The sequence below is a fragment of the Erinaceus europaeus genome, chromosome 2 (assembly GCF_950295315.1).
Source record: "Erinaceus europaeus chromosome 2, mEriEur2.1, whole genome shotgun sequence".
NCBI classification, from domain to species: Eukaryota; Metazoa; Chordata; class Mammalia; order Eulipotyphla; family Erinaceidae; genus Erinaceus; species Erinaceus europaeus.
The window spans coordinates 66167568-66195299 of NC_080163.1; the positions used below are offsets into that span (position 1 = coordinate 66167568).

At 45.4% G+C, this 27732-nt stretch overlaps 1 protein-coding gene across 1 annotated transcript in view; it reads right to left on the reverse strand.

The window, feature by feature from the left end:
* Window positions 1–4477: 4477 nt before the first annotated feature.
* EIF4EBP1 (eukaryotic translation initiation factor 4E binding protein 1) overlaps window positions 4478–27732 on the reverse strand; it is a 40224-nt gene continuing 16969 nt past the window's right edge. Inside the window, exons 2-3 of the mRNA XM_007516697.3 lie at window positions 11505–11684; window positions 4478–4914 (exon numbers count right to left, since the gene is read on the reverse strand). Of these exons, the coding sequence (XP_007516759.1) occupies window positions 4883–4914; window positions 11505–11684 (212 nt within the window). The 3' untranslated portion in view covers window positions 4478–4882. The remainder of the gene's footprint in view (window positions 4915–11504; window positions 11685–27732) is intronic.

Here is a 27732-nt window from a genome sequence, read left to right on the forward strand (position 1 = left end):
GTGGGGCTTTTTAATTTTTCAAAAAGATTTATATATTAGGGACCAGGTATTATGCAGCTTGTAAAGCATATGCTATTATGCTCAAGGACCCAAGTTCAAGGCCTAGGTTCCTACCTGCAGGGGGCAAGCTTCATGAGCAGTGAGGTATTGCTGCTGCAGGTGTCTTATTTTCTCTGACCCTCTATCTCCCCTTTCCCTGTTACTATTTCTGTCTCTATCAATAAAATGAAAAGAAAAAAATATTTATTATTAAGGGAGAGAGAACCAGAGCACCTCACTGGCACATATGATACCAGGGATTAAACTCAGGACCTCATGCATGCAGGTTATCCACTTTACCCACTGTACCACCTCCTGGGTCACCCCTTGTAACTTGACTTCTCCAGTTACAACTTGCCATTATTACTCCTCTTAGTTGCACCTAATCCTGCCTCCTTGGACTTTATTTTAAATATTTATTTATTCCCTTTTGTTGCCCTTATTTTTTAATTGTTGTAGCTATTATTATTGCTGTTATTGATGTTGTCATTGCTGGAAATGGAGAGAGGAGGGGAAGACATAGAGGGGAAAGACAGACACCTGCAGGTGGGGAGCCGGGGGCTCAAACCCAGATCCTTATGCCGGTCTTTGCGCTTCGCGCCATTTGCGCTTAACCCGCTGTGCCTACTGCCTGACTCCCAGGATTTTATTTTTTATTATTTATTTACTTTTTATATTTACTTTTCTTTACCAGACACTGCACAGCTCTGGCTTATGGTGGTGCAGGGGACTGAACCTGGGACCTTGGATGGAGCCTCAGGCATGAGAATCTGTTTGCATATCCATTATGCTGTCTCTCTCTCTCCCTGGAATTTATTTCATTTATTTATTTATTTTTACCAGAGCACTGCTCATCTCTGACTGATGGTGGTACAGGGCATTGAACCTGGATTTTATTTTATTTCTTTTTAAAAGTTATTTATTGGACAGAGACATCCAGAAATTGTTAGGGTAGGAAGAGATAGAGAGACACCTGCAGCCCTACCTCACCACTCATGAAGCTTTCCTCCTGCAGGTGGGGACCGGGGACTTGAACCCAGGTCCTTACACATTGTAACATGTGCGCTCAACCAGGTGCATCACCACCCAGCCCCCTGGATTTCACTTTTTAATGAATGGATTCTTATTCTTTTTTGAATATTCTTATTTACTTATTTATTTTGGAGACAGAGAAATTGAGAGGGAATGGGGAGATAGGAGACACCTGCAGCATTGCTTCACTGCCTGTGGAGCTTCCACACTGCAGGTGAGGACCATGGACTTGAATCTGGATCCCTGAGCATTGTAACATGTGAACTTAACCAGCTGTGCCATTACCTGATCTCTACTCCTGGCATATATATGGCAGAGAGAAATGGAGAGGAGGGAAAGACAGAGAGGGGGTGAGATAGACATCTGCAGACCTGCTTCACCACCTGTGAAGCGACTCCCCTGCGGGTAGGTAGCCAGGATCCTTACACCGGTCCTTGTGCTTTGTGCCATGTGCGCTTAAGCCACTGCCACCCGACTCCCACTCCTAGACTTTTTAAATTCTTATTTGTTTGACAGAGACAGAGAGGTAGAGGAAGAGTGAAAGAGATCATAGCACTGATGCTTCCTTCAGTGCAGTAGGAACCGAGTTTGAACCTGGGGCAGCCCATGGCAAAGCAACAGTTGCTTCTTTGGAATATGAAGATAGATATTCTCCACCCTTCCCTAGGTATTTGTCTTGAAATTTCCTGGTATTGTCCCCAAGTCTAGTAGCAGGATCTTGTACTGTTCTAAATCTGACAAATGCTTGTCATATCAGAACAGAGATTGAATTTAGCTGGAAAACACTACTTGTTGGGTCTATTGATGAACCCTGCTCTTCCTGAAATACTGGTTTCCAGATCATGGGACCTCTAGGTTGACCACGTGTCTTTGAGTTTGCCCTTGAGTCATTTCGGTGATGCATGTCCCATTAAAGGGTGCCAAGAGAAAGATGGTCTCCTTGCTACCTCCATCTGGCCACCTGGGAGCTGGAGGGGAGCCCGCAGCTGTGCCAACAGCAGCTGGGAAAATTTTGGCCACCAGATGCCTATTCACTTGTGCTCACTGGAAACAGTCCCCAAGGTTCTGCTCTTGGCCTTTTCACTGTTTACTCTGTGCAAGCACTAACATGCCACTTCTGTTTTGACCTTTCTTCAGTCACTCAAGCAAGAACCCTCCATGGCTTGTCTCGTCTCTCCTTCTTTAAGCCTCCTTTCCCCAAAGAATCCATTCCCTCCTTCACTGCTGTAGATGGGTCTCTCTCTCTCTTTGTGGTGCTAGAGCCTAGCACAAACGATTCCACCACTGTTGAGCTGACTCTTTCCATTTAATTTATTTGTTTGTAATTTATTTATTTTATCATTATCATTATTATTGCCTCCAGGGTTATCACTGGGGCTCGGTACCAGCACTACGAATCCACTGCTCCTGGAGGCCATTTTTCCCGTTTTGTTGCCCTTGTTATTGTTGTCATTGCTGTTGTTGCATAGGACAGAGAGAAATCAAGAGAGGAAGGGAAGACAGAGAGGGGGAGAGAAAAATAGACACCTGCAGACCTGCTTCACCACCTGTGAAGCAACCCCCCTACAGGTGGGGAACTGGGGGCTCTAACCAGGATCTTTACACCAGTCCTTGCACTTTGCGCCAAGTGCACTTAACCCGCTGGGCTACTGTCTGGCCTCCACCCTTGTTTTATTACTGTTAGGACAGAGAGAAATTGAGGAGGGGAAGACAAGGATAGACACCTGCAGACCTACTTTACCACTCGTGAAGTGACTCCCCTGCAGATGGGAAGCCAGGAGCTTGCACAGGGATCCTTAATGCTGGTCCTTGTGCTTCACGCCATGTGCACTTAACCAGCTGCGCTAACATCTGGCCCCCTAATTCATTTTTACCAGAGCATTGTTCATCCCTGATTTAGTCTTATGATGCTGGGGATCAAGGGATTGAACTTGGAATCTGTGGAACCTCAGGCACGAGTCTGTTGTACTCCAGATGGCTATCTTTCAGGCCCTAATTTTTTTTTTAAACTTTAAAGACTCTTTTTTTAATATTTATTTATTTGTTGCCCTTGTTATTTTATCGTTGTAGTTATTATCGATGTCATTGTTGTTGGATAGGACAGAGAGAAATGGAGAGAGGAAGGGAAGACAGAAGAGGAGAGAAAGACACCTGCAGACCTGCTTCACTACCTGTGAAGCGACTCCCTTGCAGGTGGGGAGCCGGGGGCTCAAACTGGGATCCTTTCACTGGTCCTTGCGTTTGGCGCCACCTGCGCTTAACCCACTGCGCTACCGCCTGACTCCCCCTAATTTTTTTTAAAGTCATGTGTTTTCTTTTAAAAAATATTTTACAGAGACAGATAGACTTCAAAACCTCAGGCATGAAATTTTTTTTCCCTCCAGGACATGCTCCTGGAGGCCATTTTTTCCCATTTTATTGGATAGAACAGAAATTGAGGAGGGGAGAGGGTGAACGTAGATAACATAATGGTTATACAAAGAGACTGTCAAGCCTGAGGCTCTGAAGTCCCAGGTTCAAGCCCCACGTAACACCATAAGCCAGAGCTGAGCAGTGCTCTCGTAAAAACAAACAAAATGTGGTAAAGAGAGAGGGAGAGAGAGGAGGGAAGTTAGGGAGGGAAAAGATATTATTACAGGGGTTTGGTGCCTGCAGTAAGAATCCACCACTTCTGGAGGCCATCTTTTTCCATTGTTGTCCACCGCCATTTTTGTATTCACATAGAGAAGAGAAAGACCACAGCCCCAGAGCTGTCAAGTGCCATCCAGGGATTGTACACAGGATGAGGTACCCATCCTACCCAGTGAGCTATCTTTCTTTGGCCCTAAGGCTTAGATTCTAATGGATTCCTCTAGACAGTGTGGTTTTTCTAATTGTGACCAGGCTTACTGCTGGAGCTTGGTGCCTGCACAACCAACCCACCACTCTCAGCAGTCTTTTGTTTTGATAGAGACGAGAAAAATTGCGAGGGACAGGAAAGACAGGGAGAAAGAAAAACACCTGCAGCACTACTTTATTGCTTGTGAAGCTACTCTCTACAGGTGGGGACCCAGGGCTTGAACCTGGGTCCTTGTGCATGGTAAAACGTGTGCTCTGCTGGGTATGCCACCACATGCCCCGTAGGCAGTCTTGTCTCTGGTTTGTGTTCACACAAGTGAACCATTTGACTAACATCAGGAGCACAGAGACTAGAGGAAATATATGTGTGAAGGCCCACTGAATAATACTATCCTATCTCAGGGAATTCTTGCTTGCTTTGTCATTCACCAGTGTCTGAGTCGAGAATTCTGAGCTGTAGCATGAGGCTAATGTCACTAATTGCCTCCCAAGAAGCGTGTAAACAGTTGAGTGAGATGATGTATAGACAAGGAGTTGCAAAGAGATCAGACAGAGGCCAACTCATGACCCTAGGGCAAAGGTGGCTTTTATTTCCTCTTGGGGAGGGCAGAGGAGACAAGCTTTCCCTCACACCCCAACCTAAAGAAGGGGTGGGTGGACGCACCGTGGGGAAGTGGAGGAGCCAGGTTAACAGATCATTCAGTAGGCGCCTCCATGACGTATCCTGGCCCCAGGCTGCAGGGTGGACTCCAGTCCCTGCTTGAATGGAGGCACATGGAGGTATCTGCTGGTGTTCACGAAGGAGGAAGAGGGAGCAGGGGCCCTGAGTGGGGGAGCGCAGGGCCGTGCTGACAGACCCCACACCTAATGCCTGCCCAGGACGAGAACTTTCCATAGGCCTGCAGGGTGGGACTCTTCTCCCGAGAAAGGCCAGAAAGGCCCAGAGGCGTGGCTTGATCCGTAGGCAGATGCTCTAAATGTCCATTTCAAACTGTGACTCTTCACCTGGGGAGAGAAGGGATAAGAAGGCCAGATGAGCAATGGGCTGGGCTGGCATTTCAGAGGGCAGGAGACAGGTGCTGCTTTTCCTTTGGCTGTTACTATAAGAAACACAGGGCAAGGCTGGCAAAATAGATCACTTGGACCCTGCACTGCTTTGCCATAGGTGTGACCCAGGTTCAAGCCCAACCCCTACTGCACTGAAGACCATTCCATTGGCAAGATTTCTCTCTCTCTTTCCCTCTTATCTAAAATGAAATAAAATAACAAGTATAGACCCATAGGCTTATGTTGCCTTTTGTGTGTATGAGAAAGGAGATGAGGGGGGCAGAGGAAGGACAGGACCACCTCAGAAATTTCTAGGAACAGAGGCTATATAATTCCAATCCCAAAAGAAGACAAAGACTGGAATTCCCCATAAGAGGTCATAATCTTGAATTTTGTACATTTTTAATGAGTGAACAGATATTTGTGATATCAATAAAAACATCTTTATTGATAAAACTATAACTTCACTGCATATACCAGAGTGATGCTTTGGATCTCAATCATTAATGATTAAAAATATGTATTTATTTATTTATTTATTTATTAATTCATAGGTAGAAAGAGAGAGATGAACAGAGAAAGCATTATACTGGAACACGAGATACAATGGATCAAAATCCAGCTTCTTGCTTGAGGGTCTAATATTCTACCTATTGTGTTATCTACTGAGTCACAATAAAATTTAACATTATTATTTTTCTTTTATCTTTATTTATTGGAATAGAGACAGCCAGAAATCAAGAGGGAAGGGGGTGATAAAGAAAGAGAGAGACAGAGAGACACCTGCAGCACTGCTTCACCACTTACAAAGCTTTACCCGTGCAGGTGGATCCGGGGGCTCGAACCCAGGTCCTTACACGTTGTAATACCTATGCTCAACCAGGTGCGCCACCACCTGGCCCTAAGTTATTAACCCTGGGACCATGGAACCTCAATCATGAAAGTCTTTTGCATTATCATTATGCTGCCTCCCCACCCCTATTATTATTATTTTAAAATTTATTTTTAATTATGGTAGAGACAGAGAGAAATAGGAAGGGGGCGGTTAGGGAGGTAGAGGGATACCTGCAACACTCACTGTTACATCCCTTGTGATGCTTCTTCCCTGTAGGTGGGGACAGGGGACTTGAACCCGGCTATGGGGAATCGGGGCTCCAGGACACATTGGTGGGGTGAGGACCTAAATTTAAAGCTTCCATAGCTTATCCCTATAACACATGCCATATTATGTAAACTTCTGTCAGTTCTTAACATGTGTATCTCTCTGAATTTTCATGGATTTCTATTTCACAAGGGTAATTATTTTATATAGACTGGTGGCAGACACAATAAAATACGTAGTATTAAAAAAAAAGAAGAAGGAAGAGGAGGAGGAGGAGGAGGAGGAGGAGGAGGAGGAACAGGTAGTTTCACCTGCCACACATATACTCAACTACCCATGAACTAGTCTGGTTCTGTTTCAAACTGGCATTTGCAGAATTCTGCCACTCATTGCCCTTCCTCTCCTTTTCCCATTAAACTTTCCAAGTAAATTATGTTGTGTCAAGTTATTTTTGTTTTTAATGAAACTGCCTCACTTTTTATCTCCTGGGCAAGGCTGTCTCAAGGTTCTCAAGAGGCACAAGGAAGAAACTGGCCTCCTCTTTTGGTTATATTGACACAAATACATCTGGGTCCAAGGGCAGGAGACCTGGCCTCTTAGATTTAGTTAAGCAAAATGAAAAATTATGTCTTTCCCTCCCTACTACACTCTCTCTCTCATAACTGCATAGAACTATGAGGCTTTTACTGTGGGGGTTGGGAGCTCTCTGCTTGGGGTCTCACTGGGCCACCTCTGCCTGTGGCCCCCACAGCAACTCAATAAACTAGAAAGAGGGTTGGAGAAATAGCATAATGGTAATGCAAAAAGTCTTCCATGTCTGAGGCTTTGAAGTCTCAGGTTCAATTCCCAGCACCACCATAAACTAGAGCTGAGTAATGATCTGGTCTCTCTGTCTCTCTAAAAGAATAAATGCGAGAGTCAGGCGGCAGCGCAGTGGTGCAAAGCGCAAGGACCGGCATTAAGGATCCCCGATCGAGCCCCCAGCTCCCCACCTGCAAGGGAGTCACTTCACAAGCGGTGAAGCAGGTCTGCAGGTGTCTATCTTTCTCTCCCCCTCTCTGTCTTCCCCATCTCTCTCCATTTCTCTCTGTCCTATCCAACAACAACAATAATAACTACAACAATAAAACAACCAGGGCAACAAAACGGAATAATAATAATAAAAAGAATAAATGGGGGGCAGGTGGTGGTGCACCTGGTTAAGCACACATAGTACAGTGTACAAAGACCTGGGTTCAAGTCCTTAGCCCCCACCTGTAGAGGGAAAGCTTCACAAGTGATAAAGCAGGGCTGCAGGTAGCTCTCTGTCTCTCCCTCTCTATCTCCCCTCCCCTCTCAATTTCTTTTTCTATCTAATAATAATAAATAAATAAAAAGAATATCTTACCCCTATATACATATTATATATAATAAATGGGGTGGGGGAGACAGTATAGTAGTTATGCAAACAGATTCTCATGCCTGAAGATCCAACGTCCCAGGTTCAATCCCCTCCATCCCACCCTAGCCAGAGCAGTGCTCTGGTAAAGTAAATAAATAATAATAAAATAAAATATTTTTTTTAAAAGAAACTAGGAAGAACGAGGGTGTGCAAGTTGGGGAGAGGGCAGACAGTTTTCAGGCAGTGGTGACTCAACAGTTTTCAGGTGTTTTTCGACTTCTAGTCTTTGGTTTAAGGCAAACAGTGAAGTGGAAGGTGGAGGTGAAAGAGATAACGTAGCCGTTTATACAACAGATTTTCTTTTTCAATTTTATTTATTTGTTTTAATGAGAGAGATACAGAGTGAAAGGTACAGAGAAATAAACAGAGATAGAGACCGAGCACTGCTCAGCTCTGGCTTATGGTGACGCTGGGGATTGAACCTTGGACCCTTGGTGCCTCAGGCATGAAAGTCTTTTTGCAGAACCATTATGATGTCTCCCCTACCCATTGTGCTTCTTTATATAAAAGAACAAAATGGAAAAGCTGTCTTTTCACAGAGGTAAGTTTCCCAATACCCAAGGAAGTCAGGGTGTGTGTGTGCGTGTGCGTGTGCGCGTGCGCGTGCGCGTGCGCGCGCGCGCTGAGGCTTGGAGGTCCTAGGTTCAATCTCTAGCACCACCAGAGACCAGAGACCACAGGTTTAGCAGTGCTGTGATGGGGTGGGGAAGCAGGTAACCACACTGCCTGGTGCCGTCTTTCTTGTCACTGTGTGTGCTTGAGTGCAGTTCCTCTCCCAGCACCCCAAATGTGAAGGGCTAGGTTCCTGGTTCCCAAGGTGATTACGCATCGTACCCAACAGCCCCAGGGGAGGGGTTCTGCTGTGTCAGCCCTGCCAGTTTAGCCTGTAGGCCAGCTGCTTCCTGTCTGGGCTGGGTGCTGCCTTGCAGGGGAAAGGTCAATGTGGGCACCATCTGAGTCAGTCACCTGAAAGTGCTTACATCTTATTCTCCCGCGAGATAGTGCAGATGCTCAGGTAGGTCAGCCACCACGCCACTTTGAGCTCCTTGGTGCACACTGCTGCTGGGGGCGGATACTAAGATGATGTGGGAGCAGGGACACCTGACGGCACTACTTCTACATGTCTTCATGAAGAATCCAACAGTGAGTTGGCAAAAGAGCTCCCATTGGATAGAGCACTACTCTGCTATGTGCTTGACTTAGGTTCAAGCCCTGACCCCACCATGTTGAAGAAAACTTTGGTGCTGTCGTGCGTGTCTCTCTCTCTCTGAAAAGGAAAAAAAAAGTCATCCTGGAGCAATGAATCCCCAGCGATGACAAAAAGCAAACAAACAAAACCCAAAAGTATAAAACACAGGGAGGAAGCAACCTGGATACCTTTTTGACTCTGTACAAAAGTAATTTCCTTATATATGTTACAGTGCACAAGGACCCAGGTTCGAGCCCCTGGCCCCCACCTGCAGGGGAAAAGCTTCCTGAGTGGTGAAGCAGGGCTGCAGGTGTCTCTCTCCCTCTCTATCTCCCCCTACCCTCTTGATTTCTGGCCATCTCTATCCAATAAATAAAGATAATAAAAAAAAAAAGTGACTTCCTAGAAGCCAAGTATGCAGCACTCCTCCCCCACCCCACTTCTCTCTGTCTACATAGAGGCAGAGAGAGAGAGAGAGATAGAGAGAGAGAGAGAAAGACACTACAGCACTGAAGCTTTTCCTCAGTTCGGTGCGGGCTGCTCAAACCTGGATTACAGATATGGCTGAGCAGTGCACGATGCAAGTGAGCTACTTACTTCACGCTCCCTTTGAAAATAGTCATTTTTTCCTGGAACCTTAGGGTGGGGTCCACTTTTCTGCATGCTGCTCTCAATTCAAATCAAATAATATTGCATCTGCGGATCGCAACCTAATCGAAGCAACGAGTGCCACCCCAATATGCTGTGTCCAGAGACTTCAGGTGTGGAATGACAACCCTTCAGCTTTATCACTCGGGTGAGACCTTTCCTTTCATAGTATTTTCTAATTCCATTCTAGGTGGTCCACTCCCCAATAAAGTCCCCAAACCTAGATATGGTCCAGGTCCCCTGAGATAGAGCATAGGTTCACCCGTGCCCATAAACTAGGGGAAAAATATATACCTGAAAGCAGAAGTACACAAGAGCATGCAGGGCATACAACCCCCAACACTTCATCTGCACTATTCCAGTCTTTAGGTCCATGATTGTTCAACAATTTGTTTGGCTTTGTATGTTAACTCTCTTTTCAGCCACCAGGTTCTGGATTCCAGCGAGATGCTGACCAGACTTCCCTGGACAGATGACCCCATCAATGTGTCCTGGAGCTCCGCTTCCTCAGAGCCTCACCCTACTAGGGAAAGAGAGAGGCAGACTGGGAGTATGGATCGACCAGTCAATGCCCATGTTCAGCGGGGAAGCAGTTACAGAAGCCAGACCTTCCACCCTCTGCAACCCACAACGACCCTGGATCCATACTCCCAGAGAGATAGAGAATGGGAAGGCTATCAGGGGAGGGGATGGGATATGGAGACTGGGTTATGGGAATTGTGTGGAATTGTACCCCTCTTATTCTATGGTTTTGTTAATGTCTCCTTTCTTAAATAAAAAAAAAAATAGTCATTTTTATTTTTCCACCAGAGCTATCACTAGGGCTTAGTGCCAGCACAGTGAGTCCATGGAGCCCAGTGGCCAATCCCTTTTTTTTTGATAGGACAGAGAGAAATTGAGAGGGGAGGAAGAGATAGAGAGGGAGAAAAAAGACACCTGCAGCAGCATTCATTGCTTTACCACTTGTGAAAATTTCCCCTTGCAAGTAGGGACCAGGGGCTTGAAGCCAAGACGTTTCACATGGTAATGTGTGCACTTTACTGGGTGAGCTACCACCAGGCCTTGAGATAGATTTATTCACACAAGATTGGGGGAGGGAGGGTGGGAGGGAAAAAGAGAGAGAGAGAGAGAGAGAGAGAGAGAGAGAGAGAGGACACCAGAACACCACTCCAGCATCTCAGATGCCAGATGGAACCTGGACTTCATGCTCCCAGTCCCAGCTGCCCTACTCACTGCACCACCTTCCAGGCCCCCCCCCCCCCCCCCCCCCCCCGGTGTGTTCCCTTCTTCCCTTTCTTCCTTTGCCTCGGGGATTACTGCTGGGGTTCAGTGCCTGTACTATAGATATACTGCTCCTGCAGCCTTTTTTTTTTTTTTTTCTATAGGACAGAGAGAAATTGAGAGAGATGGGGAAGATGGGAGAGGGGGAGAAAAAGACACCTGCAGACCTGCTTCATGCCTTGTGAAGCAACCCCTCTGCAGGTGGGGCGCAGGGTGCTAGAACCTGAATTATTGCATGTATCCTTGCGTTTGGTACTATGTGAGCTTAACCCAGTGTGCCACCATCCTACCCATCCCGGTGTCTTTTTGTTGTTGTTGCCCTTATTATTGTTGTCATTGCTGTTGAGGGGGAAAGACAGACACCTGCTGACCTGCTTCACCATCTGTGAAGTGACCCCCCCCCCGAAGGTGGGGAACTGGGGGTTCAAACTGGGATCCTTATGCTGGTCCTTCAGCTTTGTGCCATGTGCGCTTAATCCGCTGTGCCACCACCCGACCCCGCCCCCCCTGGTGTCTTTCTTAAGTCACGCAAACATCATGGCTGTGTCCAAATATTGCAGATCTTCCAAGTGTTGCCAATGCCCATTACTGTTTTGGGGATAATTATGTAAAGGGGACACTTCCTAAAGCAATTGCGTAAAGCTCCCTCCTTTCAAATAAGCTCTTCACCACTCAGGTTACAACTCATTGTTCCTGCAGTTCTGGGATCCTCTTCATGGGCAAATTCTGCACATCCCACCCCCTTGCCTGTGCCCTCCCCAAACTCTTCCACAGATAGTGGGGCAGTCACCATCATTCCTTCCTGGGAATCCTCCCTGGTAGAGAGGACCCTCAGGCTTCACACACTCCGTTCTGAAGAGAGAGCCTGGCCATGTCAAGACACTCACCACCTGCCGGCTTATCTTCTGGGCTGTTGCGTGGGTGGTTGGGGCTGGCTTCCGTAGGGGGTTCATCACTGGTAGGGCTTGTGACCCCAGGAATAGTGGGCAGGTCTCGTGGGGGCGTTTTGGTCACAGGCGAGTTCCGACACTCCATCAGGAACTTTCGGTCATAGATGATCCTGGTACCTGAGAGAGGACAGGGCTGTTGAGAAAGTACTCCAGGAGGCTGGGAGGGGCTGGTTAAGTGCACAAATCACAGTTTGCAGGATCTAGTTTCAAGCTCCTGGTCCCCACCTAGGGGATTATGTGTATGGGGAAGATTCACAAGTGGTGAAGCAATGCTGCAGGTGTCTCATTCTTTCCCCTTCCCTATAAATGTCTCTGTCCTATCAAATCAAGTAAATATATTAACGTGTGCTCAACCAAGTGTGCCACCACCAGGCCCCCTCAAATAAATGAAGTAAAAAAAAAATCCAACAAAGTCAGGGGTTGGGCAGTAGCAAAGCGGGTTAAGCGCACGTGGTGCCAAGCGCAAGGACTGGTAAGGATCCTGGTTCCAGCCCCTGGCTCCTCAACTGCACAGGGGTCCCTTCACAGGCGAGGAAGCATGTCTGCTGGTGTCTATCTTTCTGTCCCCCTCCTCTCTCCATTTCTCTCTGTCCTATCTGACAGCAATGACAACAATAACAATAATACAACAACAAAAAACAAACAAGGTTCAGGTGTGGAATGACAACCCTTCAGCTTCATCACTCGGGTGAGACCTTTCTTTTCATAGTATTCCCTAATTCTATTCCAGGTGGTCCACTCCCCAATAAAGTCCCCAAACCTAGATATAGTCCAGGTCCCCTGAGATATAGCATATGTTCACACGTGCCCATAAACCAGGGAAAAATATATACCTGAAAGCAGAAGTACACAAGAGCCTGCAGGGAATACCCCCAACACTTCATCTGCACTATTCCAGCCCTTAGGTCCATGATCGTTCAACAATTTGTTTGGCTTTGTATGTTAACTCTCTTTTCAGCCACCAGGTTCCAGATGCCAGCATGATGCTGGCCAGACTTTCTTAGACTGACAGCCCCAACAATGTGTCCTGGAACTCTGCTTCCCCAGAGACCCACCTTACTAGGGAAAGAGAGAGGCAGTCTGGGAGTATGGATCGACCAGTCAACGCCCATGTTCAGCGGGGAAGCAATTACAGAAGCCAGACCTTCCACCTTCTGCAACCCACAACGACCCCGGGTCCATGCTCCCAGAGAGATAGAGAATGGGAAAGCTATCAGGGGTGGGGATGAGATACGGAGATCGGGTTGTGGGAATTGTGTGGAGCTGTACCCCTCTTATCCTACCGTTTTGTTAATGTCTCCTTTCTTAAATATATAAAAAATAAATAAAAAATTTAAAAAGGCAGACTTTGAAAAAACAAAACAAAACAAAAACAAGGGCAACAAAAGGGGGAGGAAGCAAATTAAAAAAAAAAAAAAAAAGACAAAGTCCTCCAGTGTCCCATATGTAAAGGGTTCCCTGCTTCTCTGAAGTGTGGCTGCAGCACGGGCAGGGTACTTTCCTGCAAAATGCTGGACCAAGGAGACACCTGTTTGCAGCCCAAGACTTTAATTAATGCCTCCTCTCTGAAGTGCCCTTACTCGTGTTACAACGGGCATTCCACTGGTAGAAGTACCCCCCCTCCTGGGGCTGGGTGGCATGTACCTGGTTGAGCATACATATTACGATGCCCCAGGACCTGGGTTCAAATTCCCAGGCCCCACATGCGGGGGGGCGAGGGGGTTCACTATTGGTGAAGCAGTGCTACAGTGTCTTTCTCTCCTCCTCTCTACATCACCATACCTTCTCAATTGCTCTGTCCTGTCAAATATATCTTTTTTTTTTTTTTTCCTTTTAAGAAGTATACCGTTCCACTGTGACTCTCCTGACTTCCAGTTCTCCTGAATGTGTGCCCTGAGCTCTCCTCAGGCGTGGTATACCTGGTTGAGCACACGTCACCACCATGCACAAGGACCCAGGTTTCTGACTTATTTCACTTAACATGAATTTTTCAAGGACCATCCAAGATCGGCTGAAAATGGTAAAGTCACCATTTTTTACAGCTGAGTAGTATTCCATTGTGTATATATACCACAACTTGCTCAGCCACTCATCTGTTGTTGGACACCTGGGTTGCTTCCAGGTTTTGGCTATTACAAATTGTGCTGCCAAGAACATGTGTGTACACAGATCTTTTTGGATGGATGTGTTGGGTTCCTTAGGGTATATCCCCAGGAGAGGAATTGCAGGGTCATAGGGTAGGTCCATTTCTAGCCTTCTGAGAGTTCTTCAGACTGTTCTCCATAGAGGTTGGACCAATTGACATTCCCACCAGCAGTGTAGGAGAGTTCCTTTGACCCCACACCCTCTCCAGCATTTGCTGCTATTACCTTTTCTGATGTATGACATTGTCACATGAGTGAAGTGGTATCTCATTATTGTCTTGATTTGCATTTCTCTGACAATCAGAGAGTTGGAGCATTTTTTCATGTGTTTCTCAGCCTTTTGGATCTCTTCTGTGGTGAATATTTTGTCCATGTCCTCCCCCCATTTTTGGATGGGGTTATTTGTTGTTGTCTTGTTGTTGAGATTTGCAAGTTCTTTATGTATTCTGGTTATTAGCCTCTTGTCTGATGTATGGCATGTAAAGATCTCCCATTCTGTGAGGGGTCTCTGGGCTATTTTTTCCCTTTTGTTTATTGTTGTTGTTGGATAGGACAGAGATAAATGGAGAGGGGATGGGAAGACAAAGTGGGGGAGAGAAAGATAGACACCTGCAGACTTGCCTCACTGCCTGTGAAGTGACCCCTCTGTAGGCGGGGAGCCGGGGGCTTAAACTGGGATCCTTAAGCTGGTCCTTGTGCTTTCAGAAAAAAAGAAAAATAGATGGTAGGAAGAGAGGGAGGTAGGAAGAGATACCAGCTCCCCTGCAGGTGGGGGCTGGAGGCTTGAACCTGGCTTGTCACACATGATGTGTGAGCTCTGCTAGGTGTGTTACCACCTGACCCTCAGGAGATTAAAGGGAAGGAGGAGACAGAAATACAGATGGAGATGAGAGAGAGAGAGAGAGAGAGAGAGAGAGAGAGAGAGTGCTGCAGCACTACTTTACCACTGGTGAAGCTTCCCTGTTGTAGTGGGGACCAAAGTTCAAGTTCTCAGTCCCCACCTGTAAGGAGGGAAGTTTCACCAGTAATGAAGCAGTGCTGATCTCTCTCCCCCCTTTTCCATCTCCTCTTTCCCACTCAACTTCTCTGCTTCTATCCAAAACCAATAAATAAATATTTAAAAATATTTTATTTATTGGATGGGTAGAGACAGAAATCAAGAAGGGGGAAATAGAAATCAAGACATCTGGGAGCTGGGCGGTAGCACAGTGAGTTAAGTGCAGGTGATGCAAAGCGCAAGGACTGGTGTAAGGATCCCAGTTTGAGTCCCGGCTCCCCACCTACAGGTGAAGCAGATCTGCAGGTGTCTATCTTTCTCTTCCCCTCCTCTCTCCATTTCTCTGTCCTATCCAACTACAACAATAAAACAACAAGGGCAACAAAAGGGAATAAATAAATAAATATTAAAAAAAAAAAAAAAAGAAATTAAGACATCTCCAGCACTGCTTCACAACAGTGTGGGGACCTGGGGCTTCAGCCTGGGTCCGTCCTTTCACGCCTGGGCTTTCACGCCTGGGTATTGTAACATGTGTGCTCTACTGGGTGTGCCACTGCCTAGCTCCTACTCAGGAGACTGCTAAGACAGGATCCGAGATCCAGCGTGGTCACCCATTTTAAAAGAACTAGTGAGAAAGAGAGGTTATTGTGCTTGGTCCTAGTTTAATCCAACTTATTTCTTTTATTTAGAGGGGGAGAGAAAGACACCTTTGGACCTGCTTTACCACTTGTGAAGCTAGGAGCTGGGGCCTCCAACCAGGATTCTTAGTCAGTGCTTAACCAGCTGTGCTACCAAGGGACTCCCAATTCTGATTATTTCTAAAGCACCAAAGTGTGGTAGACCTTTAACACCTACCAAACACTTGCTAATTGCTTCTATTCAACAAAGAGCAGGCCTCAGGCTCAAAGCCTTCCACAGGCAAAGGAATCTAGCTAGAATTTTAAGCCAGCTTGCTGTCATTGTATTTCTTTTTATAGATAACATCTATTTATGGCAACTGAATCTGGTTTTCCATATAAGGTAGTGCTATCAAGTTTCTGCTTCAAAAATATATAATAGCACCATTTAGTAAGATAATTGTTTATAAATGAGATGATGCTATATCTGAAATAAAAGGTAATGTGTTTATTATTCTTAATTTCTGTTTTTAATTTATTTTATGGTTTATTTTTAATGAAAGAGAGGTAGAGATAAGAGACTGGAGCACTGCTCAGTTCTTTCTCTCTGTCCTTTCCAATAATGGAAAAAATGGCTACCAGGTGCAGTGGATTTGTAGTGCAGGCATGGAGCCCCAGCGATAACCTTGGAGGCAAAAAAAGAAAGAAAGAAAAAAAAAAGGCATAGTGGCATGAGAAGTTTTATAGGTACAAGTAGTATGTCACTGCAGAAGATGAATGATTTGAGCTTAGAAACCATGACTTAGGGGCTACCCTTCCTTATCAATAACCCTGAAATAGCTCCCTTGCTTGAGAGCATTCCAAAGCCCAGATTCATTTCTTTATTTAGATTGCTTGCTCACTGCCTTCTAACATATAGGGTTCAGGGTCACCCCACTGAAAAGCAGCATGTGTGTCTCTTCTGGTCTGATTTACTCCTCTGGTAATGAGAGGAATGTCTCTCATCTCTGAGCTTGGAGTAAGAGATTGGCTCCGGATGCTAGATTGGTTCAAGGTGCTGATGGGCACAAGTGGTGAGAGAGGCTTCCTGGCTTTTGCTTGTTCACATGTATTGTCCTGGACTGATGCTGACCATATGGAGGGGGTAGCCCATTCTTGCTCTCTAAGCCTGACAAGCAATGATGCTGAACGTGTCCTGCTCATCATCACCCTGTGGGCTGCAGTTCAAAGCTTAACATCCTCCCTCCCTTCCTTTCTGAATTTATTGCATGAAGAAATTTCAACAGTCCAAATTGAAAGTTGACCTGAAGTGATTATATTATATAAACTTCAGTGAGGGTGGTTAGCCTGTGACAAGGGACAGAAGGGGCATTTTACTCACTGCAAAGAATTGCCTACTTAAGTTCCAGTGAGCAAAATGTACTTAAAGACCTATGAGCCGGGGGACCAGGTGGTAGTGCAGCAGGTTAAGCACACTTGGCAGGAAGCACAAGGACTGGCATAAATATCCCAGTTTGAGCCTCTGCCTCCCCACCTGCAGGGGGGTTGTTTCACAAGCAGTGAAGCAAGTCTGCAGGTGTCTATCTTTCTCTCCCCCTCTCTGTCTTATCCAACAACAATAATAGCAATAACAACAATGACAATAATAACAAGGGTGGTCCAGGAGGTGGCACCGTGGTAAAGCTTTGGACTCTCAAGCATGAGGTCCCAAGTTCGATCCCCGGCAGCACATGTGCCAGAGTGATGTCTGGTTCTTTCTCTCTCCTATTTTTCTCATAAATAATAAAAATCTTAAATAAATAAATAAATAAATAAATAAATAAACAAACAAGGACAACACAAATGGAGGAAATGTCTTCCAGGAGCAGTGGATTTGTAGTGCAGGCACTGAGCCCCAGCAATAACACTATGAACCTGGGTCAGTGAAATAGCTCACTTGGATAGTGCCCTGCTTTGCCATCCATTCAGGTGACCCAGATTTAAGTCTGACTCCCCACTGCATTGAAGGAAGCTTTGGTGCTGTGGTGGACTCTTTTGCTCATTCTCTGCCTCTCTCCTTTTCCCTCCTCCCCTCTCTATCTCTCTCTCTCTCTCAGAGACAAAACAAAACAAAACAAAACAAAACAAAACAAAACAAAAAACACCCTATGATCTGTGGCCTGGGAGGTGGTACAATGGATAAGGCACTGAACTCTCTCAGGATAGGAGGTTTCTAGTTTAATCCTTGCATGGTGTTAGGGTCATGCTCTGGTTCTTCCCTGCCTGCCATTAAGAAATAAATAAAGGTGAAAGGAAGGACAGAAGGAAGGAAATAAAAAACAACCTATGATCCTTCGGCTGGTTGTTTTTAGCCAGCCCAGTTTCTTATTATTATTGGATAGAAACAGAGAAATGGGGGTGGGGGGAGAGAAAAAAAAGATACCTGCAGCCCTACTTCATTACTTTGAAGTTTTCCCCCTGCAAGTGGGGACAAGGGGCTTGAATGAACCTGTGTCCTTGTGCACTATAACGTGGGCACTTAACCAGGCGGGCTACTGCCTGGCCCCACCTGCCTAGTCTCTATGAGGAATTGTCTTGGTTGTTTTCGCCACCAGGGTTATCACTGGGGCTTGGTGCCTGCACAACATATCAAGACAACCACTGTCAGTGCCCCGCCCCCAACCCACTTTCTTTTTACTTGATATGACAGAGAAATTGAGAGTGAAGGGGGAGACAGTGGGAAAGAGACAGAGAGATACCTGTGGCCCTATTTCACTGCTTATGAAGCTTTCCCCCTGGAGGTGAGGAGAGGGGCTTGAATTTTGGTCCTTGTGCCTGATAACATATCAACAGGGTGTATGTACGACAGCCTGCCGCCTGCCCTGTTTTTTTTTATTCCCTTTTGTTGCCCTTGTTGTTTTATTATTATAGTTATTACTATTATTATTATTATTATTACCAGAGCACTGATCAGCTCTGGCTTATGGTGGTGTGGGAGACTGAACCTGTGTCTGTTTGCATAACCATTGTGCTATCTACCCTCGCCCTGTTATAGTTATTATTGATGTCGTTGTTGTTGGATAGGACAGAGAGAAATGGAGAGAGGCGGGGAAGACAGAGGAGGGAGAGAAAGACACCTACAGACCTGCTTCACTGCTTGTGAAGCGACTCCCCTGCAGATAGGGAGCCGGGGACTCAGGATCCTTAAGCCTGTCCTTACTTTGCACCACCTGTGCTTAACCTGCTGTGCTTGACTCCCTGTCCTGTGTTTTTGTACTGGTCACCTTGTAGCTGAATTACTTCTCCATATTCTGGATATCCCATTGTAGGCAAAATTTTTCCTTAAATGACTTCACTAGTATCTTTCAATTATATTTATCTTCTTATTTTGGATAGAGACAGAAATTGAGAGGGAAGGGGGAAATAAAGATACCTACAGCATTGTTTCACCACTTGGGAAAGTGTAGGTGGGGACCAGGGGCTAGAACCTGGGTCCTTGTGCACTATAATGTGTGTGCTCAATCAGGCGGGCCACTACTTAGCCCCACCCCCCACACCCCCAGTTTCTATCATAATCATCAGTGATCCTTTCAATAGCAGTGAGGTGGTCACAGCTAGGAGTTTAGGAGAGAGCAGCAGGGGGCCTGCTCAGTGATTTGTTTTCTAATTTTCTTTTTTTACCAGAGTACTGCTCAGCTCTGGCTTTTGGTAGCGTGGGTCATTGAAGCTGGGACTCTGGAAACCTCAGGCATGAGAGTCTCTTTGCATAACAATTATGCTATCTACCCCAATTTGTTTTCTTCTTTTTTTAATTTTTTTTTCTTTGTATTTATTTATTCCTTTTTGTTGCCCTTGTTGTTTTACTGTAGTTATTATTGTTGTTATTAATGTTGTTGCATAGGACAGAGAGAAATGGAGAGAGGAGGGGAAGACAGAGAGGGGGAGAGAAAGATAGACATCTGCAGTCCTGCTTCACTGCCTATGAAGCGACTCCCCTGCAGGTGGGGAGCCTGAGCTCCGGGATCCTTATGCCGGTACTTGCTTTGCTCCATGTGCGCTTAACCCGCTGGCGCTAATGCTTGACTCCTTCTTTTCTTCTTTTTGGTTGTCACTGGTCCTGTACACCCAGGGCTTCTTTCTTTCTCTCTCTCTCTCTTTCACTCTTCCTTTCTCTCTCTCTCTCTCTTCCTTCCTTCCTTTCTTGCCTCCAAGATTATCACAGTGCAGCACTACAAATCCACTGTTCCTGGCAGCCATTTTTTTTTTCACTTTACTGGATAAGACAGAGAGAAATTGAGAGGGGAGAGGAGATAGAGAAGGAGAGAAACAGAGACATCTGCAGACCTGCTTCACTGCTTGTGAAGCTACCCCCCTGCAGTTGGGGAGCTGGGAGCCTGAACTGGGATCCTTGTGCTTCATTCTATGTGCACTTAACCCAGTACACGCCACCGCCCGGCCCCATTTTTTGGTTGTTGTCACTGGGTTTCACTGGCCCAGGTTGATTCAAAATAAGACAGAGGCAGACAAAAGACACCACACCACTGCAACTTCCTTTAATGTAGTGGGAACCAGGCTCCAAGCTGGGTTTTGAGCACTACAAAGCAAGCATACTATCCACAAGATCTATTTTTTCTGGCCCATTTCTTAAAGGTTGGGGGGGGGGGGGGGCCCTGCTAATGCAAAGAACACTGAACCACAGGTGCCTCTGCCACTCTATACCTGTCCTGCCTGGACTCAATTTTCCTCACTGTAATACAAAGGGCTGGAGTTGCCCATGGACATGCCTGTGAGCCCAGTGGGTGATGACAAGAGAATTCGGTGCTTCCTCCTTAGGGGTTACTCAAGGATCTTGAATTACCATACGGGAGCAACCGCATGGGGAGGTTCCACGAGTGATGGAGCAGTGCGGCAGTGTCTTTCCCTCTCTGTCCTCTCTTTGTCTTTGACTCTCTAGCTTAAAGAAAAAGGGTGGGGGCAGGGCAGTGGCACACCTATTTAATATTTGAGCATACTCATTACAGTGTGCAAGGACTCAGGTTCAAGCCCCCAGTCCTCACCTGCAGGGGGAAACTTCATGGGCAGTGAGGCAGTGCTTCAAATGTCGCTCTTTCTCCTGCTTCTTTCTCAAAGTCTCTCTCTTTTTTGAATCACTTTATTGGAGAAATCATGTTTTTTTTTAAAAAAAAATTATTTATTTCCTTTTGTTGCCCTTGTTGTTTTTTATTGTTGTAGTTATTATTGTTGTAGTTATTGTCGTTGTTGTTGGATAGGACAGAGAGAAATGGAGAGAGAAGGGGAAGACAGAGGGGGGAGAGAAAGATAGACACCTGCAGACCTGCTTCACCGCTTGTGAAGCGACTCCCCTGCAGGTGGAGAGCTGGGGGCTTGAACCGGGATCATTATGCCAGTCCTTGTGCTTTGTGCCACGTGCGCTTAACCCACTGCCTGACTCCCTGAAATCATGTTTCATAAGACAGTACACATGGGTACAACTTCTCATCTCATCATGGTAGGTGTCTGCACATCACTCACCCAGATCTCCCTACACCTATTTTTAATATATATTTTATGTGCTCAGCACACTATTATACTTTCTACTTCCCTTGTTCCTTCCTCTCTCCTCTCTGCTTTAAAATTTTTTTCCCCTCACTTCCCATGACACACCACACACACACTAGTCCTTTTCAGTTCATATACTGCCTTTAATTCATTTGTACTACTCTAGTAAAATTAGCAAAAAGAAAAAGAAGAAAAACACACCAGGAAATAGCAGTGAGAATGGTTATCTATTGTGACATAACTGCAGCGGGTATGCAATTCGTATATTCTTATCAAATAAGTTGCTGAGTATTACTAAATGAATTTTTAAAAAATTTTAATATATTTATTTTCCCTTTGTTGCCCTTGTTTTTTATTATTGTTGTAGTTATTATTTTTGTTGTTACTGATGTCGTCATTGTTACGACAGAGAGAAATGGAGAGAGATGGGGAAGACAGGGCAAGAGAAAGACAGACACCTGCAGACCTGCTTCACTGCCTGTGAAGCGACTCTCCTGTAGGTGGGGAGCCGGGGACTCGAACCTGGATCCTTAAGCTGGTCCTTGAGCTTTGCACCACGTGAGCTTAACCCACTGTGTTACCTCCAACTCCCACTAAATGAATTTTTCAAGTAATCATTAAGTCACTAGCTATTGTCCCAATTCCCTTATGTAGTATGCAAGACTCATACTATACATATACATAAACAAATAAATAAAAGGAGGAAAAACCCCTGTGCCCAGTGTCTATGTTTCTAAAAAAAGCAAGCAAGAAGAGAGAGACAGACAGAGAGACAGAGAAAGCTTCTGGGAGCAGCGGAGTCTTGCAGGTACTGAGCTCCAGCAATAACCCTTTGCAACAAGAGTCTGAAACTCAATAGTCTCAAGAAAGATGTCAGGTCAGGAGCTTCTGGAACAGCTTAACCCCCAACTTTTTTTTTTCAACTGTGGTAAGATAGACATAGACATAACATACAAAGCACCGTAATCATTTTTAACTGCAGAGATAAGTAGTGTTAAAAAAAAAAAATTCGGGAGTCGGGCGTAGCGCAGGGTTAAGCACACGTGACGCAAAGCGCAAGGAGTCACATAAGGATCCCGGTTCCAGCACCCGGCTCCCCACCTGCAGGGGAGTTGCTTCCCAGGCGATGAAGCTGGTCTGCAGGTGTCTATCTTTCTCTCACCCTCTTTGTCTTCCCCTCCTCTCTCCATTTCTCTCTGTCCTATCCAACAACAACATCAACAACAATAATGACCACAACAAGGCTACAACAACAAGGACAACAAAAGGGGGAAAAATGGCCTCCAGGAGCAGTGGATTCATGGTGCAGGCACTAAGCCCCAGCAATAACCCTAGAGGCAAAAAAATAAATAAATAAAAATAATTCACATTGTTGTGCCACCGATTTCCAGAACTCTTTTGTCTTGAAAACGGAAATCACTCCCCAATTCCCCTTTTCCTCTGTCACTGGCAACTACACTAGTTCCTGTTTCTATAAACTGGGTGACTCTATAGGTTCCTCATCTAAGTGGAATCATACAATATCTACGTGTTATCACTGGCTTATTTCACTTAACAGAATGAATGTCCTCAAGGCTCATTGATTTTGCACCATGGTTTGGAATCTCCTTCAGGGCTCAATAACATTTCACTGCAGGGTGTAGATCATGTCACTTTTCCGGGACACTTGGGTTACTTCTAACTTCTGGGTACTGTGAAGAATGCCACTATGAACATGCGTGTGCAAACATCCACTCAACATGACCCTCTGGAAAATCTAAGGGGCCGGGCAGTGAGGTATCTAGTTTCGTACACACATTATAGTGCTCAAAGATGGAGGTGTCTCTCTGTCTCTTTCCCTCTTTATCTCCTCCTCCCTTCTCAATTTCTTTCTGTCTCTATCCAATAATTAATTAATTTAAAAAGTTAAAAGACCCATACCTATGGACATCTAATCTTTGACAAAGGGGCCCAGACTATTAAATGGGGAAAGCAGAGTCTCTTCAACAAATGGTGTTGGAAACAATGGGTTGAAACATGCAGAAGAATGAAACTGAATCACTGTATTTCACCAAATACAAAAGTAAATTCCAAGTGGATCAAGGACTTGGATGTTAGACCAGAAACTATCAGATACTTAGAAGAAAATATTGGCAGAACTCTTTTCTGCATAAATTTTAAAGACATCTTCAATGAAACGAATCCAATTACAAAGAAGACTAACGCAATATAAACCTATGGGACTACATCAAATTAAAAAGCTTCTTACACAACAAAAGAAGCCACTACCCAAACCTAGAGACCCCTCACAGAATGGAAGATCTTTACATGCCATACATCAGACAAGAGGCTAATAACTAACATATATAAAGAGCTTGCCAAACTCAACAACAAGACAACAAATAACCCCATCCAAAAATGGGGGGAGGACATGGACAAAATATTCACCACAGAAGAGATCCAAAAGGCCGAGAAACACATGAAAAAATGCTCCAACTCTCTGATTGTCAGAGAAATGCAAATAAAGACAACAATGAGATACCACTTCACTCCTGTGAGAATGTCATACATCAGAAAAGGTAACAGCAGCAAATGCTGGAGAGGGTGTGGGGTCAAAGGAACTCTCCTACACTGCTGGTGGGAATGTCAATTGGTCCAATCTCTGTGGAGAACAGTCTGGAGAACTCTCAGAAGGCTAGAAATGGACCTACCCTATGATCCTGCAATTCCTCTCCTGGGGATAGATCCTAAGGAACCCAACACATCCATCCAAAAAGATCTGTGTACACACATGTTCTTGGCAGCATAATTTGTAATAGCCAAAACCTGGAAGCAGCCCAGGGGTCCAACAACAGATGAGTGGCTGAGCAAGTTGTGGTATATATACACAATGGACTACTACTCAGCTGTGAAAAATGATGACTTTACCATTTTCAGCCGATCTTGGATAGTCCTTGAAAAATTCATGTTAAGTGAAATAAGTCAGAAACAGAAGGATGAATATGGAATGATCTCACTCTCAGGCAGAAGCTGAAAAACAAACAAAAAAAAGTAATCATTGTTGCTCAGATGTCACCTGACAAGGGAAGCCAAACCACCTCTGACTCATTTGTGGCCAGTAAGGAGCAGGAACCGGATTATCAGTGTAGTAGAAATGTTTCCTAGAAGGATGGGGGAGATAGCATAATGGCTATGCAAAGGAACTCTCATGTCTGAGGCTCCAAAGTCCCAGGTTCAATTCCCTGTACCACCATAAGCCAGAGCTGAGCAGTGCTCTGGTTAAAAAAAAAAAAAAAAAAAAAATTCCTAGGGAAGCTGCTTGGTCATGTCACTCCTTTTTCCTCCCTTCCTTTCCTTCATGGGATCCATCATGATTCTTTTAGTAAATGGAAATCTGGAAATTCCCAAGCCTTCTGCAGATGAGGCGAAATGAATACAACACACCAGGGTATCGTGTTGTCAAGTAGAAACAAGAAGACACCACTGCAACACCACTGCAGTCTTCTTGAGGTGGGAACTTGGTCTGCATGTGGGCCCAGAACTGGACACCAGGAAATGAACATACATAATAGGGAATACCAGGGTATGTAAAAGCCACTGTGCAACTGGCAGATACGGTGTCCATACACGCTGAAGCGTGTATCACTCTAGGCTGCCCCCACATAATACCACTAGAGTCAGGGATCAAATTCAGGACCTCATGCTCGAGAGTCCAGTGCTTTATCTACTGCATCACCCACCTCCTGGCCTGCATCTGGTGGACATTTTTTTTTCTCCTTTTACATAAAGGGTGAGAGAGACAAAGAGACACCACTACACTGCTCCACCCCTTGGAAAGCTTCCCCCACTGTAGGCGGCATTCCTGGCGGTAGCTCAAATCCAGGTCTTCATGTCTTATAGACCATTATTCTCCCCAGTAAGATTTCAAACAAAAACAAAACACCGGGAGTCAGGCAGTAGCGTAGCGGGTTAAGCGCACGTGGCACCAAGCGCAAGGACCAGAGTGAGGATCCCAGTTCGAGCCCCCGGCTCCCCACCTGCAGGGGAGTCACTTCACAGGCGGTGAAGCAGGTCTGCAGGTGTCTATCTTTCTCTCCCCCTCTCTGTCTTCCCCTCCTCTCTCCATTTCTCTCTGTCCTATTCAACAATGACATCAATAATAACAACAATAAAAACAACAAGGGCAACAAAAAGGTAATAAATAAATATTAAAAAATAAACAAACACCACAACACTAAAGCTTCCTCCAACCTGGGTCACATGCATGGCAAAGCAGGTACACTACCCAGGTAAGATATTTTGCAGGTGGTTTATTATTGGTGGAGCACACCCATAGTCTTTGCTGGGGAAGCTTCATGACTGGCGGAGCAGGGTTGTGGCATCTCTCCTCTCTCAATCTGAAATTTAAAAACGAGGCTGTGGAACTGTGCAGGTATGAAGCCCTAGCACCAAAATGAAATAAAATCAGCCAGGCTGACTTTGAGAAAAATGCACGGCTACCACAGGGGAAAGGGAGGGGATTGGGGAGGGAAGAATGAGTAAAAAGGGTCAATTTGATATGGTGAACAGCCCCAGAACTATGGTGGTGGGTATAGTGTGAGGTATGAAGCTGAATTCCTAAAACACATATAGTATTGTAAACAAAGGGTAAATCAATATACATTTTTTTAATTACCTGAGGGGCCAGGTGGTTCTCCCTCTCTAACTTCCCCTCCCCTCTCAATTCTTCTGTCTCTGTTCATTAATAAATAAATTTTAAAAATTACCTGAGGAGTGAGTCGGGCGGTAGCTCAGCGGGTTAAGCGCACATGGTGCAAAGCACAAGGACGGGTGTAAGGATCCCAGTTCGAGCCCCTGGCTCCCCACCTGCAGGGAAGTCGCTTCACAGGCGGTAAAGCAGGTCTGCAGGTGTCTGTCTATCTTTCTCTCCCCCTCTCTGTCTTCACCTCCTCTCTCCATTTCTCTCTGTCCTATCCAACAACGATGACAACAATAAAACAACAAGGGCAACAAAAGGGAATAAATAAATAAAATATTGTTTAAAAAAATTACCTGAGGCTGAGGAAAAACAGTGGATAACTTGTTGGACTCTCAACCACGAGGTCTGGGTCTTTTTTTTATATATGAGATATTTAAAAAAAAATTTTTACATTTATTTCTTTTCCCTTTTGTTGCCCTTGTTATTCTATTGTTGTAGTTATTGTTAATGTTGTTGTTATTGATGTCGTCACTGTTGGATAGGACAGAGAGAAATGGAGAGAGGAGGGGAAGACAGAGAGGGGGAGAGAAAGACACCTGCAGAGCTGCTTCACCACCTGTGAAGCAACGCCCCTGCAGGTGGGGAGCCTGGGGCTTGAACCGGGATCCTTCCTCCGGTCCTTGCCCTTTGCGCCAGGTGCACTTAACTCGCTGCGCTACTGCCTAGCTCCCAAGGTCTGAGTCTTATCTCATGTGATAAAGTGATGCTATTTCTTCCTTTTCCTTGAATAAGTCATAACAAGATAAAGAAACCACACATGCTTATGTAAAAATTAGAAGACAGACAAGGAAGGCCTTGTCCAGAACTGCCAACTGGAGAAATTTCAGGAACCTTAAGACTTTTAGTTAGTCTTCTGAGTGACTGTCAGAAGATGCTCCCTGTGAAAGATGCCTATTCTATTCAGGAAAAATAGCGCAAATGCATGTCTAAGGTTCCCAGTTCAACCCCTGGTGTCACAAGTACCAGAGAGGCATTTTGGTTTATCTCTCTGTGTCATGTATAACTCTCTCTCATAGGCACATATTAAGTATACAAAAAAATTAAATCTAAAAGAAGGGGCTGAGTGGTGGCACACTGAGTTACGTGCACATAGTACCAAGCATAAAGATCCCGGTTCGAGCCCTTGGTTCCCCACCTGCAAGGGGGGGGGGGGGTCACTTCACAAGCGGTGAAGCAGGTCTGCAGGTGTCTATCGTTCTCTCTCCCTCTCTGTTTCCCCCTCCTTTTTCGATTTCTCTCTGTCCTATCCAAAAGAAAAACTGGCCTCCAGGAGTAGTGGATTTGTAGTGCAGGCACCGAGCCCCAGCAATAACCCTGGAGGAAAAAAAGAAAAAGAAGGAAGGAAGGAAGGAAAGGACGGAGGGAAGGAGGGAGAAAGGAAGGAAAGAAGGAAATAGGCCAGGCAGTGGGACACCTGGTGAAGCGCACATATTACAGTGCTCAAGGACACAGGTTCAAGCTCCTGGTCCCCATCTGCAAGGGGAAAACTTGACAAGTGGTTGAAGCAGCGCTGCAGATGACTTTCTGTCTCTCTCCCTCTTTATCTTCCCCTCCCCCTTCAATTTCTGTCTCTGTCCAATAATAATAATAAAAAAAAAGACAGAAAGAGAAAGCAAGCAGGCAGAGGGACTGGATAATAGCTAAGCTAAAGACTTCAAGCCTGAGCTTATGAGGTCCCAGCTTCTTACCCTGTACCACCATAAGCCAGAGCTGAGCAGTGATTTGGTATATATATATATATATATATATATATATATATATATATATATATATATATATATATAATGGGAGGTATGAAGTTATCGGGAGTCCGGCGGTATCACAGCGGGTTAAGCGCAGATGGCGCAAAGTGCAAGGACCACATAAGGATACAGGTTCGTAAGGATACAGGTGGTGAAGCAGGTCTGCAGGTGTCTTTCTCTCCCCCTCTCTGTCTTTCCCTCCTCTCTCCATTTCTCTCTGTCCTATCCAACAATGATGACATCAATATCAATAATAACTACAACAATAAGACAAGGGCAACAAAAGGGAATAAATAAACACATATTTTTTAAAAAAGGATGGGGTGGGAGTCGGGCTGTAGCGCAGCGGGTTAAGCGCAGGTGGCGCAAAGCACAAGGACCGGCATAAG